At 39.5% G+C, this 18693-nt stretch overlaps 1 protein-coding gene across 3 annotated transcripts in view; it reads right to left on the reverse strand.

Annotated features, from left to right (window-relative positions):
• Nucleotides 1-18693, reverse strand: part of tox2 (TOX high mobility group box family member 2) — an 84792-nt gene that overhangs the window by 40477 nt on the left and 25622 nt on the right. For all 3 annotated transcript variants that reach the window (XM_085354672.1, XM_085354671.1, XM_085354670.1), the window contains exon 2: nt 16455-16547. In XM_085354672.1, coding sequence (XP_085210798.1) covers nt 16455-16547 — 93 coding nt within the window. The remainder of the gene's footprint in view (nt 1-16454; nt 16548-18693) is intronic.

Genomic DNA, 18693 nt, shown 5'->3' on the forward strand with positions numbered 1-18693 from the left:
ACACCTAACTGCCATTATTCTCCGTGTGTCATGAAGCAACAAAGGCACAACAGAGTAATAATCGCAACTGCAGCCACCGATGTCTAGTTAGTTGACTACCCAGTTGGTTCAGTCAGTCAATCTTGCACATTCATATCTACTAAAGAAAAGGTTTTTTTCATTTTCTTTCCAATCGCTCTAGAATGAAACGGTCTGTTGGTTGGTCAGTGAGTCCACCACTTTTAAATAGTTTAACATGTATGGGACATATTTTCATAAAATAAAGTACAAATATCTAATATTCGGGGATTGTCCCTCTGGGGAGTTTTGCTCCACCACCATCATTAGATTATTTTTTTACTTAATGACATTGCCATCGTCAACTACTGCATGTATTTAATGCAAATTAACAAATGTTGATTTGTGTTAAATTAACATTTGCATTTAGTGCAACATCAGTCATCTATGTCTTTCTCAACATTAGCCTGCTAGTACTGCCATTATTAGTATATTGTTTTGCAAGCCTCTGAGGCTCTGTAGGTGCTGATTTGTAAGCATGAAAGGTTAATCAAAGGCAGCACTGATGGCAGTAAATAACCTTTGTAAGTCAGCTATTACGTAGTATTAATCAAGAAACTGATCTACTGTGCTAGAACGTCTGCTTGAACAAGTACAGGAGTTTCTAGTTTAAATGTTAACAAAGACAAGCATTAAAAAATATTTCTGTTAAGATCACTCTGTTAAGATGAGACAAGTTTTTCACATGGAATTACATTTAAAAAACAAAAAGATGTAGATACCATGAAATTACCAATTGTTTTTTAGCCCCACTTTGAAGCTTCAGCTTTAGCACTATGATCGCTGCCATCTATGTGCTTTTTAGAACCAGAATTCACTACGTCAGGACAAGAGACTCGAGTGCTACCCAAGCTGCATCATTAGAATATATGTGTGAGATGCACAGGTCTGCTAATTAATTGCAAGTCCATCCATCCATATTCTGCTTATCTAATTCAGACTGGCAGTTAGGCTGGAACCTACCCCAGCTGTCATGGGGCAAGAGGCAGCGTGCAACCTTGACAGGTCGCCAATCTACTGCACTGCTAAAACAGAGACACAAACAACCGTTTACACCTAAGTCCAATGTAGAATCACCAATGAATCTAACATCCGTGTCTTTGGACTGTGGGAGAACATGTAAACTTCACCTAGAAAGGCCCCAGCCGGCCAGGGGATTCAAACCCAGGACTTACTTGATAACAGGTGATAGTGTTAACCACCACACCCTTAATTCAAATTAATATAAATACAAAAAGAGAATGTGGAACAAAACTTGTATAGTCTGTTTGCACAACTAACCACACTGTCGGAAAAATTCAGATCATTGCATTAAAAGCTGTCTAAAAGTCACCGACATCACAAACAAGGTCACCTACGTTCTCTGCCGTTAAACTTGTTATTTAACCAGTTTCACAGTTTCAGTCTGTGGGGACTGACCTGCTTTGGGAACCAGCCTCAAGTGGACATTTTAAGAAGTACACTTTTTGGCACTTCTGCATACTTGCAAGTTTTTCAGACCCACAAGTTGCTGATCGTCTTTGTTTATATTGCTTGTTATATTTGCAAATAAAAAAATCATAAATGTAAAGCAAAACATTATCAAATTTATCAAATTATGATATGACACCAGCCTGTCACGTAATACACTAATAACCAAAAACAACATGAAAAACATGACAAAAAACATCCCAAGCCAACATTTTTACCAACCCTGCCACCTATTTAGTGATACACACAAAGAGAACAGCCTTTAGCTTGTTCTGCACTTTGCTAGTTAAATCAGGACAGGACAGGACAGCCCAGCGATTTCATAGCTCAGAAATACCAAGCTAAAGAAGCCTAAAGGGGAGGCATAGGCTAGAGAAAAGGTGACAGTTTGAGGTTATGGAGAGGCGATGAGAACGACAAGGGTGTATCCTGGAGCTAATGGGGAAGGGGATAGCGATCTTGTGCAAGTAGGAGGCCAAGTAGGGAACATACTGTAGGTATTTGGGGGGGGGGGGGGTTAGAGAGATACATTTAAAAAAAGCACAGGGAGCATGAATGACACTGACATAAAGGAGGAGAGGAGAAGGGCTGTAGCTGCAGTAGTGGCGACAGAAGCCTGTGGTTGTTCTGGCTGTACAGTGATTAACACTGGGGTCACAGCCAGAGGCCGCAGCTCGAAAGACACGGGCATATAAACATGCGCACACATTCACACACACGCACGCTCGCTCACACTCTCCCAGAGGCCTTCCCTCCCTCTCTGTCTGACACTATTTGGCACCAACCATTTATGAGAAAACAAAACACACCTCAAGACAGCTAGTAGTGGCCGAGATGAATTACTGTTGCTACTGTAAGGTCAAATAACGTGACTGGTTTGTGCCTACAGTGAGTCAGAGTGGGAGGGTGTTTCTCAAGCTCTGGCATGGTGACTGAAAATGGACCCGGGTCTTATTGTAGCAATTTTTCACCACATGCAAAGTGTTGCAGGGACCAATTTATGCAAATCACTTATTCTTTTTTATCAATTCTGGGATTTTTTTCCCTTAACATTCCAATATTTCCATTTAAGTTATACTCAGATTCAACTCCAGCACAGTTTTCATTAACATTTATTTCCATCTTCATACATAACACATTGAGGGCAACAAACAAACCAAAGTACAAAGGCAATTCCTTGCAACATTATTCAATTCGAAGCCCCAGTTCCATTTCCATGTTATCATTCAGCCTCTGATGGAACTGTTACTTCTAGTGCAATAATTTCTGCCTGATAGCACTATTAGTTTGCAGAAGGAACAATCATTGTATTCTGCAATGAAAATACAATCACGTTCTTGCTCTTGGAGAATGATTTTACATGCTGTCCTACTCACATTGTGCTAGATGTCAAGGTGTCTTAGAATAGTTTATTTTCACAACTGCAAACCAGATCTCAATGAGCAAAACAGGGTAAGTGCAAAACAATTATATCAAATGTCAAAGGAGCAAACTGAGGTCTGCAACTGTGCTCTTGCTACACAATGGGAGGAGTCTCCAAGGGCAGAGCTGTTAAAATAATAAACACCATCTAAAATCAGAGGAAAAGGTAAAAATAATCATTTCCTGGTACTGTGAGGTTAACAACTGGTGAGTGTACTGTACACACAGTTTTTACAAACCTCGGTTGTCATGCTGTGCTGATTTTTATTTAATGCTCTCACTCTAATCTGGAGTACGTCAAAAGGAATGATTTTACCTTTTGTGAAACGAAATTACTCCCCTTTCTTGCCTAGACATAGATGAAACCACCAATACCATTCTCCTGTCTCGACACCAAATTGATGACAATAATTTAAAAAACAGGCAATTAGATTCACTTGGCTGAGGAACCAGCTCATCTGAGTAAAGACCTTTAAAAAAGGGTTAGAAAACCTACCAGTTAACACATTATCTCATTACATTTTATTTGTTTAGAAAGAAGTAAGGACAAGAAGTTTTAGCAGCAATTATTTTTTTAGATGAGACTGTGTCTGGTCTTTATGCTGCGCTAAGCTAACCAGCTGCACTTGCATACCTTTTCTTTTGTGTTATTAAAGGCCAAACTCAATTCTAATCTTTCTGAATGAGCTTCGTTCAGCCAAGCACCTAGCTGAAGTGTTATCTCATGTTAGACGAATGTGTTTTATTTTATTATATTTTTCTTGTTTGTCTGTACAAATACGTGTGTGTGTGTATATCTACACATATATTCATATTCGTAAATGAAAATACATGTAGACGAGTATATATTGGTTTTTTTGTTTGTTTTATTATGTCTGAAATAAATAAAGATACAAAAGTGTACTTGACCAAGACTCTGAAGGCCTAATTTGATGCTTATCTCTAACCACTGACCTCTGACTGCTAGCCTCCAAGACCTTTAACTGACCACTGAGATTAATTTCCTCATTTCAAACACAGAGAAGACAGACAAGGGCTCTGACCTTAGAGTAGATGATGCTAAAAAACACGTAATTCATTATAATAAAGGCCTTTGGCAAACATTTAATCTACTAAAGTAATCAGGAAATAAGGGATGAAAATAAAGGAAAAATAAGTTGAAAAGTATACCAAATCTTGACTTTGTATAATCTGACTCTTAATTCGAAGATGTTTTCCCTAGAAGTCATAATGTGTGAACATAGAAGTAGCGGATATATGAGGAAAAAGGGAGGTTTGTAAGAGAACAGCATGCATGTCGTGTCTCTCTGTGTTTGCTTTCCTGTGGCTTCGAGGTCATTAATCATAGCGGTCAAATCTACAGCAAAACAATTGAGCAAAGGAAAACACAGACAGAGAGAGAGAGGTTGAAGGGAGGAGGAAAAACAGGGTGAAGGTGGGAGAGGTAGAAAGCTACAGGGAGACAGAAGAGGAGAAAATTTTTGAAAAAGATTGAGGCTTGAGAAAGAAAAGGGACAAGTTAGGCCTGTAGAACTGATGCAGCTGACACCAGTTTCTTGTTTGCATAGCAGAAATGCAAATAGAGAGTGAGGGAGAGAATGGGAGGGAGAAAATAAAGTGGGAGAGATGCTATAAATAACTTTGTGTTTGCGTAAAGCCAAACCAATGTCAGTTTGATGCAGGAAGTGCACCACAGTTGCAGAGGTTATAGAACAGTTGACTGAAACGCAGCATATCAGAAACTGAGTTTTGCAAAGCCTTCAAACATGGATTCACACCTTTAGTTTAATCTAGTTTCATCCATTCATTGAATAATATTTTTATATGGGATAAATGACATTTAGGATTTTTTTAAACTTTTAAATAACACTGGATTTGTTTTTTAATGGATAGTAGATACAGTAATCTTCTGTAAGGAATAAATCATATTTGCCTTTATTTGTTATGTTCGATGAAATGAATGCAAATGGATAATGAACTTTCACAGTATCAGTTTTCTGTCATATTTCAGGTTTATACATAGCAAGTAATTTTATATTTTATAGTAGATATATAAATCTGTATTAATGTACTTTAAATATTTCTGTTTTTTGTTTAGATAAGCATAGATTATATTGAGGATGGAAGTAAAACATCACGTTTTCATGTAGCACTGGGAAGCAGATGGAGGAGTATGAACTGAGATTATTCTAATTCATAGACAAGAATAAATATTTGTATTTTTCACCACAATCACTGTCCAAAAACAACTGCATTGTCATACCATTTGTACCCAACGGTTATGTCACAAACATTATTTTTAATGTTTACAGAACTTAAAAAAGGGTCAACAAGTTTTATGCTAAAATTCAACTAAATCAAATCAGTAATGAACAAATAAGAACTCGACAGAGCTCGACAGATATAGGGCTGATTTTAAGACCTATATTCATACCGATACTTGGTGATTTAAAAATGTGATACATAGGCTGATATTTATGTCCTTTATGTCAGAAACAGTTTTGCACCTCATTTGTCATGTGTGGTTATCTATTTATTCATTTACACTGTCCCAGACTCTGCTTTGATCAGGTGGTTGTTGTGTTTGTGGCGTTCCAAACACTTGTTGTCAATATGAAAGTTGTAGAGTGTTCCTCTAGGCAATATCAACACTTGTAACACAGATGAGGGGTGTTTCTCCTGTCTGTTCTTTACAGACATTTATTTTTCATTTATCAGGTGTTTAAAAAGCTGATACCAATAACTGGCAAATAGTTGACAGTGGGCAATAACACTGGGCTGCCAAAATACTGGTCGGACTATGCTGAAAAGCATTCACCAGTGCTGAGTACTGCTTAGATATGAAAGCTCTCTTTAACCCAAAATTAAAATTTGTACAGCCTCAATATGTTGGACTCAGGGCTTTTTTTATCCATTTATTTAAATGGATTCCTTAAGTTCAATCGGTACATGGTCAACTCACTAAGCATTTTGAGATCAGTTTTATAGCAAATCCCAACTACTATTACTATATAACTACACAACGTTCTTTCCTACTGTCCTGCTAACCTGTATTGATCTCGATGGTTTTCTCATAAGGTTACTGTGAGCCCAGCCGTGCTTTCCTGTATGTACTGAGTACAAAATAACAGAACCCTTAAATGCAGCCAGAGATGTTTTAAATTCACAGAAAGATGAAACAGCAGAGATGTGGAGAAGAGGACTTTACCCTCCTCCCAGTCTTTTCCAGGGTTACAGCATGAGCCTTCCTAGTTTTCCACACCAGCGTAACTAATCGCATGTCAGTCAATGTGCCGATGGAAAGAGGCAGCAGTCAAAATACCTGTGTCAGGACTGTGGTCATTAGAGCATTCAATGACTCACTGGCAGGCACATATACACGCAAACAGACACACACACACACACACGCACACACACACACACACACACACACACACACACACACACACACACACACACACACACACACAGGCATACAGACATAACCAAAGTGCAGAAAATAAGTGGGATGGTGTGATATAAAGCAGTATTGCACTGCATGTGTTCACGTGTAGATATCTCTGCTGCTACATATATGGGCTTCTCTGGTTTGTATGTTCGCACACACATACGACATGAGCGTGGGTGCATTATGTTTTAAGAGCTGGATGTATGCATTCTGCATACTGGCCTTTGTGTTTGTGCACTGTCTCCTGTTCCATCACACACACATTGATCCCAGTGTGATAAAGATAACGAAGTTAGCCCTTTCATAATATTTATTTTCCCATAACAGACCTGCTCAGCCACGCCCAGTCATATAACTGCATGCAGATGAAATGTGGTCTTCATTACCTGAGAGCCTTAACACAGAAACTAGTGAGGAGAAACAGAATTGCCCTTCTTTCTCGACTGAAAGAGCACGAAATGAATTGAAGCAGCTGAGATTTTTTACATTACCATGACAAATACATTGAAGTGGGGAGGAGAGAGCCAAAGGGAGCGGCAGAGAGAGAGACATGATGGTAGACAGAAAAGGGCAGACCAGACAGAACAACCAAATTCTGCGAAGAAGAAAAAAATCAGCTCAATTTGTGCTCGACTGTAAGCTGTGAGCTGAGAGGAGAAATAAAATAAGGCATTTAGCTGGGGATCATGTTAAACCATGCAAGTGAATGAGTCTCCTGAGGAGAGTGTTCCCTCTCTCTCTCTTATGATGGACTTAATTGCCTCTATCAGTGTTAAGATATAACATTTATCTCAGGTTTATTGCTCAGCTTTATGATCTTGTCCATCACGTTGAGGGGCTTCAAGAAGCATGCCACTTTTCAAATGACATCTTAAAATAATGCATAACTGATTAGAAAGCAACATGGGGGGGGGGCATAATTTGTATCTGGAAGATGAGAACATTTTTCACGATGAGCAAATCTGGTATCTGTGCAGGACAGTGAAGCAGAATGTTTTTGATGGTTTGCTGGATGGATTACTCTTCTGTTTCTGGCTTTTTCAAAATGCATGGTTCACTGGACTAAAGGCACACACATCTCCCCCACCTCTGACCCCCGAAAGCTCTGGGTAGGTGTATGGTTTCAGATGGCCAGACAATCGTACCATTGTGCTCCTGTTAACACAATGAAAACAAAGCTAACACGTCGCTGACATTCAACAGCCCCCACTCTGCCTAACCTTGACTTACAACACAACAATATGGAAGATCAAGTGAAATATAGCAAATGAGATATCAAATCGCACTTAAATCATGCACAAATCAATTGTGTTGATTTTTGTCTCCACACGAGTATTTAACACAGAGTCAGAGCTTTGCATGATTTTAGAATGCCACATCGTTCGTATATTATTTCATTTCTTTCAGGTGTGGTTCTGATCACCTGAAACAGACAGCTACTCATCACATGAAGACTTGAAAACCACATCTGCTTGTTCCATTAAATCTATTAAATCCACTTGCATTATATCATAGTGTTTACCACACAATAGGAGCCTTTCAAGGGCAGTCCCGGAGGAAGCCAACAAAGGACCCTTTCTTTCAGGGACTAGTCAAGTAATTCAGAAAGAGCCAAACACAATTTTTTTGTGTGTGCATGGATCTTCTCCACCAGACCAACAAGCCACAATTCCACTAAGTCAAGAGAAAGGCTGTCAGAAAAGAGGAAGAGAGCAAAAAGATACCTGCTTTTACTCACAACTGCCTTATTTAAACATGGAGAAATGTTTGCCCATAAAATAGTGATCCTGTGTAGCAGAAAAAGCATAGACCTAGAAAGAAATGTTAGGCAGTGATTTTAATGTGGTCCATCTGTAGTAACCGGTGCTTTATTGTTACATTCACCTGAAAGGTAATGTTTTCAATAACCGTATCACGACACATTTCAAAGTAAATCCTAGATTTCTACAAAGCCTGTACATGAAAGATGTGATACTATTTACACTATTAGAATTTGGCAACTTAAAAATAGTTGAACGTGAATGTTTGACCTGTTGTGAATACCTTACATTTAAAAACTCTGATTTTATTAAATGTGGAACATCAAAACCGATGAAGACATAAATTAATGATCAACTAATCAATTAAAATTTACTGCTTGGTATACTGTGACAAAATATCAAATCTGCCTTTTTGTTAAGAAATAGAGATATTTTGATTGAAACCTACTTGCCCTTTTATACATCATGCACAAGCACATTTATTACTTTCTCAATTAAAATTCTGTTTATTGTCTTGCTTTATTCTGCACAGTGTAGCTGTTAAAGAATTTTAAAAAACAAAAAACAAAAAAAACAACCCGGTGTGCCGGATCCCAGTAATTAAAAAAACAAAAAACAGAACACACACAATATAGCACCATCGGGAGAAAAAAACACAACGTTTTTGTGCATTTGGGAACTCACCATGTATTTAAATCTAAATGCAGCATCCAGTACCATCTACTTCTGTCAATAGGGCTCAAAATAATTCACTGTTCTTTCATTCACTGCCATGCTGACTCCACATCCAGCCTCTGCCACTAGCATTTAGGCTGAATTTTCTATTACCAATCTAATTGCACATTCCACCCTGACAAGAGCTCATTAAACCTTAATTATACACATGTTGTTTTCTACAAACATCTCCATTTGGGTCTCTCTGCCTTGTAATTGTTCAGCAGGGACAACCAGTTGAGATTTCGCAGATTGAAAGTGAATAAGAGAGAGCGAGAAAGAGAGAGAGAGAGAGAGAGAGAGAGAGAGAGAGAGGTAAAAGGAATGAGAGAAAGAAGGAAAGGGAAGAAAAAATACCAAAGAGAGAGAAAGAGAGGAGTGTCTGGAAGTAGGTCATGCCTCTCCATAAACAAGGCATGGTTTCTAAAATAATATACCCATCCAGTGGAAGTAATGCCAAACAACTGAGTGAATGTGGAGCTCATGTAATATTTACAGAGCACTAATACATAGATGACAGGTCTTTTTCTCAGCACCCCCTCCCCTCCCCTTTCCAAAGCCAGAGGTTTCTTTTTTTCCCCCTTTTTCATCTACTTTTTTTCCTCTTGCCATTTGAATTTCAGAGAAAGCCAACTACATTGATATCTCTGGCATGGAGGCGGATTGGCGAGTGTTAAGATGTTGAGTTTCCCTTACTTTCTCCCTTCTTTTCTGCCTCTTGTATCGTTCGTAAGCCCCCTACCACCAACTCCGCTGCCACTCTCTACATCGTTCTCCCCACATTGGCTTCGGCTGTGATGTTTTCACACATTTGTTACATTTTCGTGGGGCAAAGTGGGCCTTAATCCTGACTCTTTGAGGCATGGGCGATGATATTACTGTGGAGAATCGGCCTTTTAAAGACTTCTTTAAACTCCAGCTGGTGCTCTAAGGTCACCAAGCACTTGTTCGACATTAAGCCCAGCGTGATGTTTGTAGACTAGACTAACTGGCTTTGTTGACTCCGGGCCGGGCTTTCTGGGCACCTTGCATTGCTACTGCAAGAGGAAAAAGCTATGAAGGAGTGGCACGTCTGCATGTCCCATGAGTTTGATAATTATTATTTTTGATATTGAGATTGATGGTAGCCTACCTGATTTGGCAAATACAGATGCTCAGATAAAACAATTAACATGGATAATGAATTTAAAGCAATATTAAGCTTTGCAAAGTATTTCTGATACACAAAAAAATATACTTTAATGACGAGTGAACTAATTGAACTGCTGTCTCTGCAAACTGCCATACATTTAATAACATAATCTTACTTTTTTGGAAGAAATATATCTGTGAGGGGGGAAATCAAATATTTTGTATGACTATACATTATGTTCTGTTGCATTACACTTTACATGTTTTCTCAAATTTCCAAAGATTTCCGGCTTATCTTTTACCTATCTTTATTAGCTTTGGACAAGTGAAGGTGACATCATAGATCCTGAGAAGTCAATACTAGAACTAATCACCCAATGTGTAAGTTTTAGAAAAAAAATCTGATCTAATTCCTAAATATTGTATTTGTGTTTAAATGTGCTCATATTAAATGATATTACCTAACTTTTCAGTCTCTGGTGGCATGAAATGAGAAGTCTCTCACAGACCACACAGTGTCACTGCCATTTAGCACCCAAAAAGCAATAAGTATCCACGCTGAGCCTCTCAGTCATCACCAGGGATCTTCTCAGCCTGTCAGTGTTGACACTTACTCTGTGCATCATTGATACCCGCCCAGCAGCAGGAAATAAATAGCCTGTCATCAGACCACTTCTGCTTTGCAATAGGCAATATAACAATTATCTTGGAAACGTTTTACAACAGGCACTTATTTTGCATCTGTTTTGTTTGTTTATTCAGTTGGTTAGTTAAAATATTCAATTCAAAGCACAATTACAGTGGAACATTACTCAGTTCTCACTAACATCAAACACACTGACTGTACAGTGTGATGCGAGCCATGTCAAGATAAACAAACAAGACTTATTAAACAGGAAAATGAGTCACTCTTATTATCCCAGCGTAATAAATCAGGAAAACACTAATTATAACAACCTGTGCCTGATCCTGACTGATTCACCCTTGCTCTCTGGCTTTCGGTCTGTGTATGTACAGTGTGTGCATATATGTGTGTGTGCGTGCGTACGTCTGTCACATTCTTCTCCTGCTGCTGCCTTAATAGGCAGTCTCTTAGATATTCGCTACAGAATAGTGCTCATGCAATATTAATAACACACCAAAATATGGAAGCTGGAGCCCCCACTCCTTCTCTCACTCTCTACATAATTGACTATGCAAGGCTCCAAATCAGCTTGGAAAAAGACACAGAGAGACACAAAGCAAGGAAGAGAGCAGGAGAGAGGGAGCGAGAGAAAGGGGGATGTGGTGAAAAAACAAAGTCCTGAGTCCTGAAACGAACCTGTCATCTTTGCGTTGCAGCAGATTCTGAACCTTCACCCTATGTATCACTGTCAAGGCAGAGGAGCTAAAACAACAACAACAATAACAACATCTACACGATAGCTCAAACAGTGTGACTCCCTGCAAAGGATACACTGATGTTAATTCAACCTGAGCTAAACAACCCTCCACTGAAGCATATTTGAGAGTCGTTGTGCATGACTTTAAACACTCAATTTTTAATTATTTCATTGTATCATTCTCAGTAAATGCAATTACTCTAGTTCCATTATAGAAAATAAAACTTGAACTGGAGCTAAATTAGATCAATCATGCATTCAGCATACGTAAGGTTACCTCTTAAGCTTGAGTGATGTGCCGATGGGTCAGGCCCACAAAAGTTTGTTCCATTCAAACAGTTGTACAAGAAATATAAGGCATGTATTTAAATCTATAACATTTTCAAACAATGTTGAATAAGTTGATTTGCACAAATTTAAGTTACTGCAATTGGCACTATAGCAGGAACATTTGTGTGAGTGGGTTCTCCTTTTATCAGTTCTTATGTGTGCACATAAACACATGCAAGCCCATCCACAAGCATACGGCTGATGCAATACACATTCCCGCCAATGGTTTCACACAATCCCAGTAATCTATACGTGGTGGTAATGCGCCAAGATTCACAGCAATGTGCCAACAAACGCAGCGCAATAGAAGCCTGAAAGCTAGTATGCATGGGTGTACTCAAAAGAATTAGATTCACGAATGTCTTTTGATGAAGAAAATACGTATAATGGATTTTTTTTTAACCTCGCTGATATGCAACATTTCAGTGAGAAATATAGATATTCAAACTTGTATTTTCATTTACACGTGAACATCAAAAATCTAGAAAACAGCATTTTCACTACACATCAAGTACAACTTGCAAGATGGACAGTAGGATAACATCAGCACCTACGATCTTAACACATTTCCCTAAAACTAAGAATGTAACATCGGCATCCACGTCACTGCATTGTTAGCTAAGCTATGCAACAGTAAGTTGCACTGTAAGCAACTGAGTCCTACAGCATATTGTAAGACTGTAAATACCCTCACTCTTTCTCTATCACATCCATACATCAGCTTCCATAATCATGGCTTCAGAACAAAATCAAAAGGACCACATTCCTCTCTGAATCTGTAACATTACTTAGTGCTTTAGCCACAGTGGCTCATTGATTATCTTTGCTTCTCCAGCAGCAACTGGATCCAGGCTTCAAACTTGTATAGAGTTTAAATGTCCTCTGTGTGCTTGGGTAGGTTTTCTCTGGGAGTTCTGGTTTCTCCTGTGTTGATGCTCAGTCAATGCTGCCTACCTTGGCCCAGGACACTCAATAAACTTGATTTAAAAAAATACATATATATATATATATATATATATATATATATAGAAGGCATCGGTGGGCAAGAGACGAAAACAGGGCATTGTTGGAATGCTACTACGCAAGTAACCCCGGCGGAAATGGCTACATGAATAGGATGCGGGACCTATGGATTCTTCGATATCCAACATCCACAATGACGGCGAAATACCAAGGGCTCAGAGAAGAGCTCGAGAGGATGTGGAGGGTGAAGGTAACGGTGGTCCCCGTGGTAATCGGAGCACTAGGTGCGGTGACTCCCAAGCTAGGCGAGTGGCTCCAGCAGATCCCGGGAACAACATCGGAGATCTCTGTCCAGAAGAGCGCAGTCCTGGGAACAGCTAAGATACTGCGCAGGACCCTCAAGCTCCCAGGCCTCTGGTAGAGGACCCGAGCTTGAAGGATAAACCGCCCGCAGGGGCGTGCTGGGTGTTTTTTTGTTTATATATATATATATATATATATATATATATATCCCCTTGTCAGTAAGTGTAGAGAGGGCCGGAGAGAAGCATTCAGCCAGTGGTGTTGGAGATCTTGTCAAACACTGATGGAATTATGAACGTAGAACCGTAACATCAGATTTTGATCCATCATGCAGCACCATGTGGAAAGTGTCTGATTGGCAACGACTTTTTTATAAGTATGACAACAATCCCAAACACACTGCCAGTGCAGTAAAGGCATACCTGGATATAAAAGCACACAATGAAACAGTATCAGTTATAGGTTGGCCTTCCCAGATGCCAGACCTCAAGTTAACTGAAGCAGTACGTCAGAGAATGGAATAAATGACAGCCAACATCCAAAGAAGAGCTTCGAATGTCCTTCAAGAAGACTGGAGAACTATTCCTTTAAAAATTAAAAGAAAGCTTGCCTAAGAGAGTTCAGATTGTGTTGAAGAGCAGAAGTAGTCATACCAAATATACTTCAAGCTCTGTTTTTCCCTCATGTACTGTGCTTGCTGTATGTATGTCTACTGTATTTCCATGTATGCTGGTACATTTCTACACCTATTTCAGGGTTTCATAGCAAATTATAAAGAAATGAAGGGTGGCTTAGAACTCGATAAAGTGTTTTCAGCCAGTTCAATGTCACAACTTGACACTCAATAGCTTTTTTAATCATTGTTCGCTATAGTATGGGTGCTCAGCAGCCACCAGGGAGAAAACAGGATCAATCTCTGGCGTAGATCCCCAAACCTAGTTGACTTGAGTGAGTTTAGATTAGATGCCTATGTTCATCAAATTTTCAGATGATTATGTATAAATTTGAGAATACTTCAATACAGTTTTATTTTGTTTTACTAGTGAGATTCCATTTAAGTCAACTAATACAACAAAAGCTCGCGTCTATATTTCACATCTACATCTGGGTATGAGAAGATTACCGCAGAGCAACGCAGATCCCGCCCTCTACACTGAACACTTTTATAAAAATGAACCATACGCACTTAGAGCTGTAATAGATGTTGAAAGAATTAAAAAGAAAAAGAAAAGGTTGCGGGGGCAGAGTTGGTGGTTGGAGGGAGGGGAGGGGGGTGGGCAGTGCACCTTGACAGGAAACATAGAGGTGAAGAGCAGGAGTTGGAGGTTAGTTTGACAGAGAGAAAAGAAGTGGTGGTGGTGGTAAGGAATGTGTGTGTGTGTGTGTGTGTGTGTGTGTGTGTGTGTGTGTGTGTGTGTGTGTGTGTGTGTATGCTTTTTCTTTCTCTTTTTGGGTGGGGGGGGGGGGGGGGGGGGAGGAAGTGCCAAGCCCACTTTTAACTGAACTGAGGGTGGTGAGTGGTGGTGTGGTGGGGGACAGAGATAAAGATCAGGGGAAAATAAAAGGGGTGTGCAAGGGAAGTAAGAGGGGAGGAAGGAGCTGGGGTGAGGGGGGGCAGGGACCTACTACACCTTTACACTTGCTCTCACCGCAGCACCTGATAAGTGCAATGGAAAAACGTCTGGTTTCCTCCTGCATGTTAAGTGGTTTATATTCTCCTCCTCTCCATGCAGCCTGTAGCTACAGTATGCTACTGTACTGACGCTGTACCCAGGTAATAACAGACAAAAGGAAATGACATACAAAACCAAAGGTGAGTAAGAAAGAGAGAGTTGGGGAGAAAAATAGCACACATTTTCTCTTTTTATAATGTCTGTGTGTATATGTGTGTTGTGGTTTTTGCGTTGTTTTTTTTTGTTCTATTCTAATTTGCACACGTGTAATCTGAACACAACAACTAGACAACATACAAATCTTCTTTCCACTGCTGAACATTTATCCATAACTTTGAGCGTCTTTATTTTACAAACAGCTTCCACATCGAGATTTAGGTGCAATTTAATTTGCACAACAGCGGATTAGATGAAGGTGGATATATATCTTTACCACCTCACGGATGTCCTGACAAGGAACTCATTCCCATGATTTGTAAGTGGGTCTCTCCACTGAAAAGCATTAACAATATTCACTTTAGATAACATATGATTCTGGGCCCTGGGAGAGGATGGGTTTCTTAGAAATGCTTTGTTAGCACTCTCCCCCTTGATAAATGATTTAGGACATGTGGCCTGAGACATCAATACAATCTCTGTTGTAATTAAAAAAGGTGCGCACCAACAATATTACACAGCTTTCGCTTTGTCTGCCTGTCTCTTCTCTTCCTCTCCCTCACTCCCTCACTTTTCCTCCCATTGAGCCCTGGAGCAGTGAAGAGATAATTCAAAAAGCACTTGCATGGAGTGAAACATGAAAAAGGGAGACATATGAAATTAAATTCTCTCATTTTGCTCTATTGTTCTTTCATTTTCTCTCCTTTGTTACATAAATGCATTAAAGCAAGGCAAGCTAGATTCTAATTATGATTTCCGCAAAAAGATGTTTTATTAAAAAAATGAAAGAATGGTTTCACAAACAAAGTAGACTGACTGTTCCAGCACTTTGTCAAAGTCAAATTACTGGAGGTGTTCCATCACTTAACTTCAATAAACGTAATCTTTTTTTTTGTTTTGTTTTCCCAACCATGCCCATGAACATTTGTATAATAAAATAACAGAAAGAATGAGACTTTGATGTCCAAACACAGCAAAATATAAAGAAAAAGGGAAAAATGTTTAATTTTCATACATAATCAGATTATTCTTTTTCACGTGAAACAGGTAGAAGTATTATTTCCAGAAAGGCACAACTTGGCTTTCGTTCTGTGTCAAAACAAATGCAGTAGGAGTCGATTGGTTGACCGATCATTTGCACAACCTACGCTACTTTGAGAAGCTACCAAAGAAATACCACACCAACCACCATGCCGGATGGGTGCTATTTTTTGGTCAATAATGGGGTGGGGATAGGAGACTCTTACTATCACTATTAGAGTGAGTGTGGGAAAAATTATAGGCTTGGTATTAGTCAGGGGTGGAGGGTGCAACGCATAGTCAAAGAATGAGGAAGAGGTTTATGTTAGGAATAAAGTGTGAGGAATTGTTAATTGTTCGGTTAAGTTGTTTCCTGGAAGTGATTTCAGTCCAGACATTGCTGACTGCATATTTCAGTTATTTTCATGCAGATTCTTTTATATTATCAATACTTGTAGGACTCGGCAAAAACTCGATACGTCTTTCTCATCTGATGTCTAGGTACTCTTGTTGTGCAACTAAGGGAAGTTCAGAGGCTTGCTCTATGGTTTAAAAGTGACATATAGGTGTGGGTGAGACCATTGGGTGTGTGGGTGGAGGGGAGGCTGGGAGAGATGAGTCTTACCCCAGTAGAGGGCAGTCTCTTGCCGTCAGGGTTTGGGCGCATGGGCAGGGAACTGTAGAGCCTTACACCTCGATCTGGAGCACCGTATCTGCTCTGGAGGGGGGGAGAGAAACAGAAAGACATTCAGTACTTTTTTTTTTAAACGGTAATGAAAATATACACATTTTAATAAAATTAACTTTAAAGTAATTTAGTTTCAAAGTTTCTCTACTTTTACTGTCTCAGCCAAAGTACAGAGATTATTCAGTCAATAAACACGTTTTTTTGATGGTTCTCCTTTTGTTTACCAGTGTTAGTTCCATAAATTTCTACCAAGTCACAAACCTGCACATTGGCTGCCAAGTTAATCACATCACTTCATGGTGATGTATTACACATAATAACTGGATAAAATTGGCTCATGGAGCAGCACTAATGGTGCTAAGCTGTTGTGTTTGGTAGCCAGTGTTCCTATGCACTGGTTTACTACTGGCTCCATCTTTTTGTACATTACACAACTGATAATCGGAGTGTAGGTACTGGGTCTTAAGCCTGCCAGCTCCTCCCCGTACTGCCCCGTGTGGATTCCAGACGCACCTACGAGAGTTGCGGAAAAGCCCTCAGTACTTGGGAAGCTAATGATTCGCACAAAGTGATCTCTGCCAGGGAAAGAGAGAGTGTAGCTCAGTGGGGTTCACACTGTGGCCCACAGCCACAGCATGGGTACCTCACAGGATTTACTTCAAATCTAATGCTCTTAATCTCTTTGTCTTTATCAATCTCCTCACTTCACTCTCAGCTAGTACGCACAGCACTGCGTATCTGTTATTCTCTCGATATTCTGTTGTTTGCACATTAGCATCACTCTTCAGTAACATGTGTTCAATAGGTTTTGTGTTGTTTCAGTCATCTGATTTTTAGAATAGTGAGAACGCGTGCTTTGTGCGTGTTCATTGATAAAGTGGGCTACATCTATTTTTTCTCTCTCGACCCGCTTTTAGCTTTGTATTCTGCCTGTTGTGAAAATAAAAGCTGCCATCAGTGATGTAGAAAACTGCCCCCTCATAAACAAGAGGACAAGACATAGTTTTATATTTGGAAATAACTACAGCAGCTGCTTGCTTTGTATAGTACATAATGACTTTGCCACACTCAATCCATATGGTCTGCTAATGAGGATATGATGCAAATTGTTGAAAGAAAACACACAATACAGTAATTAATAAATATCACATTATCTTTCCCTCAGATCACTTTTCTTCTTCCTTTAACACGCAGACAGGGTGCATATGTAGAACACCCAGAAAGACATAAATACATTCAAGGGCATTAGCCTGAGAGTGTTTTGCAGTGAGACATGCAGTGCTTAACAATATTTTTTTTAAATGGCATGAACTAACCACAGCTGGCCTTTTACTTCAAGGAAAACATGTGTAAGAGCTTATAGACAGGAAAACACATATAGGTGTAAAATAGTGACTCGGCCCCAGCTCTTATAGGAAAACACCCTAAACAACTTTAGTATATTGTGTTTATGGATCTAAATGCAGAGTGATTGCCATGAGATGCAAGCTGCAAAGCCAGATATGCAAAAGCTTGCATATTCATATGCAGAAAACAGCAGACTCGAAACAAGAGTATGATTTACAGTATACTATGTAAGATGCGTACTTTATAGATCAGTAACTGTTACCAGTATGCTGATCAGATGTTGTGGGCTGATCACAGACAGTGCATAGTGCACACTATCCCCCAAGGCAGAGTGAGAGTACTTGCTGTGTAAGGTTTTGATTTCCTGTGCTCATTATGAAAGGTAAAAACAGATGAATAGACAGCAGTGGCCATCTTGTCGATGAGGTTTGCATAATGATGATACAGCATTAGTAAAGATAAGAATGTGCTGTTTTGCCAATCATCACCGGGCAAAAAGAAAACAGCAAACCATGTCTACTTAATCATAAAGCAAAAGCATGATTCCATGTGAGATGTGACTCGTGTTTCTTAATAGGGATCAGAAATCTGACCCGATCTGCTTGAACTAAAACATTTTCTTCCAGAGGAGCTACTGTACACTAACTCCATCTCTCACTGAAGACCTTTTTTCTTTTGGGGCTTGTTAGGTAGCTTGCCAGCATCACAGCTAAATGAATTCCTTGCCAAACAGCTTCTTTAGCCAGCGAAGGAGCCACAGTAAGTGAATGTTTGATATTTCTCCACTGTGCCAGGCTAATCTGGCCCTGTGGCATGCCATTACGGGGCT

The sequence above is a fragment of the Diplotaxodon limnothrissa genome, linkage group LG5, assembly GCF_057381915.1.
Source record: "Diplotaxodon limnothrissa isolate DT_005_m linkage group LG5, D_limnothrissa_male_GT1.1, whole genome shotgun sequence".
Taxonomy (NCBI): domain Eukaryota; kingdom Metazoa; phylum Chordata; class Actinopteri; order Cichliformes; family Cichlidae; genus Diplotaxodon; species Diplotaxodon limnothrissa.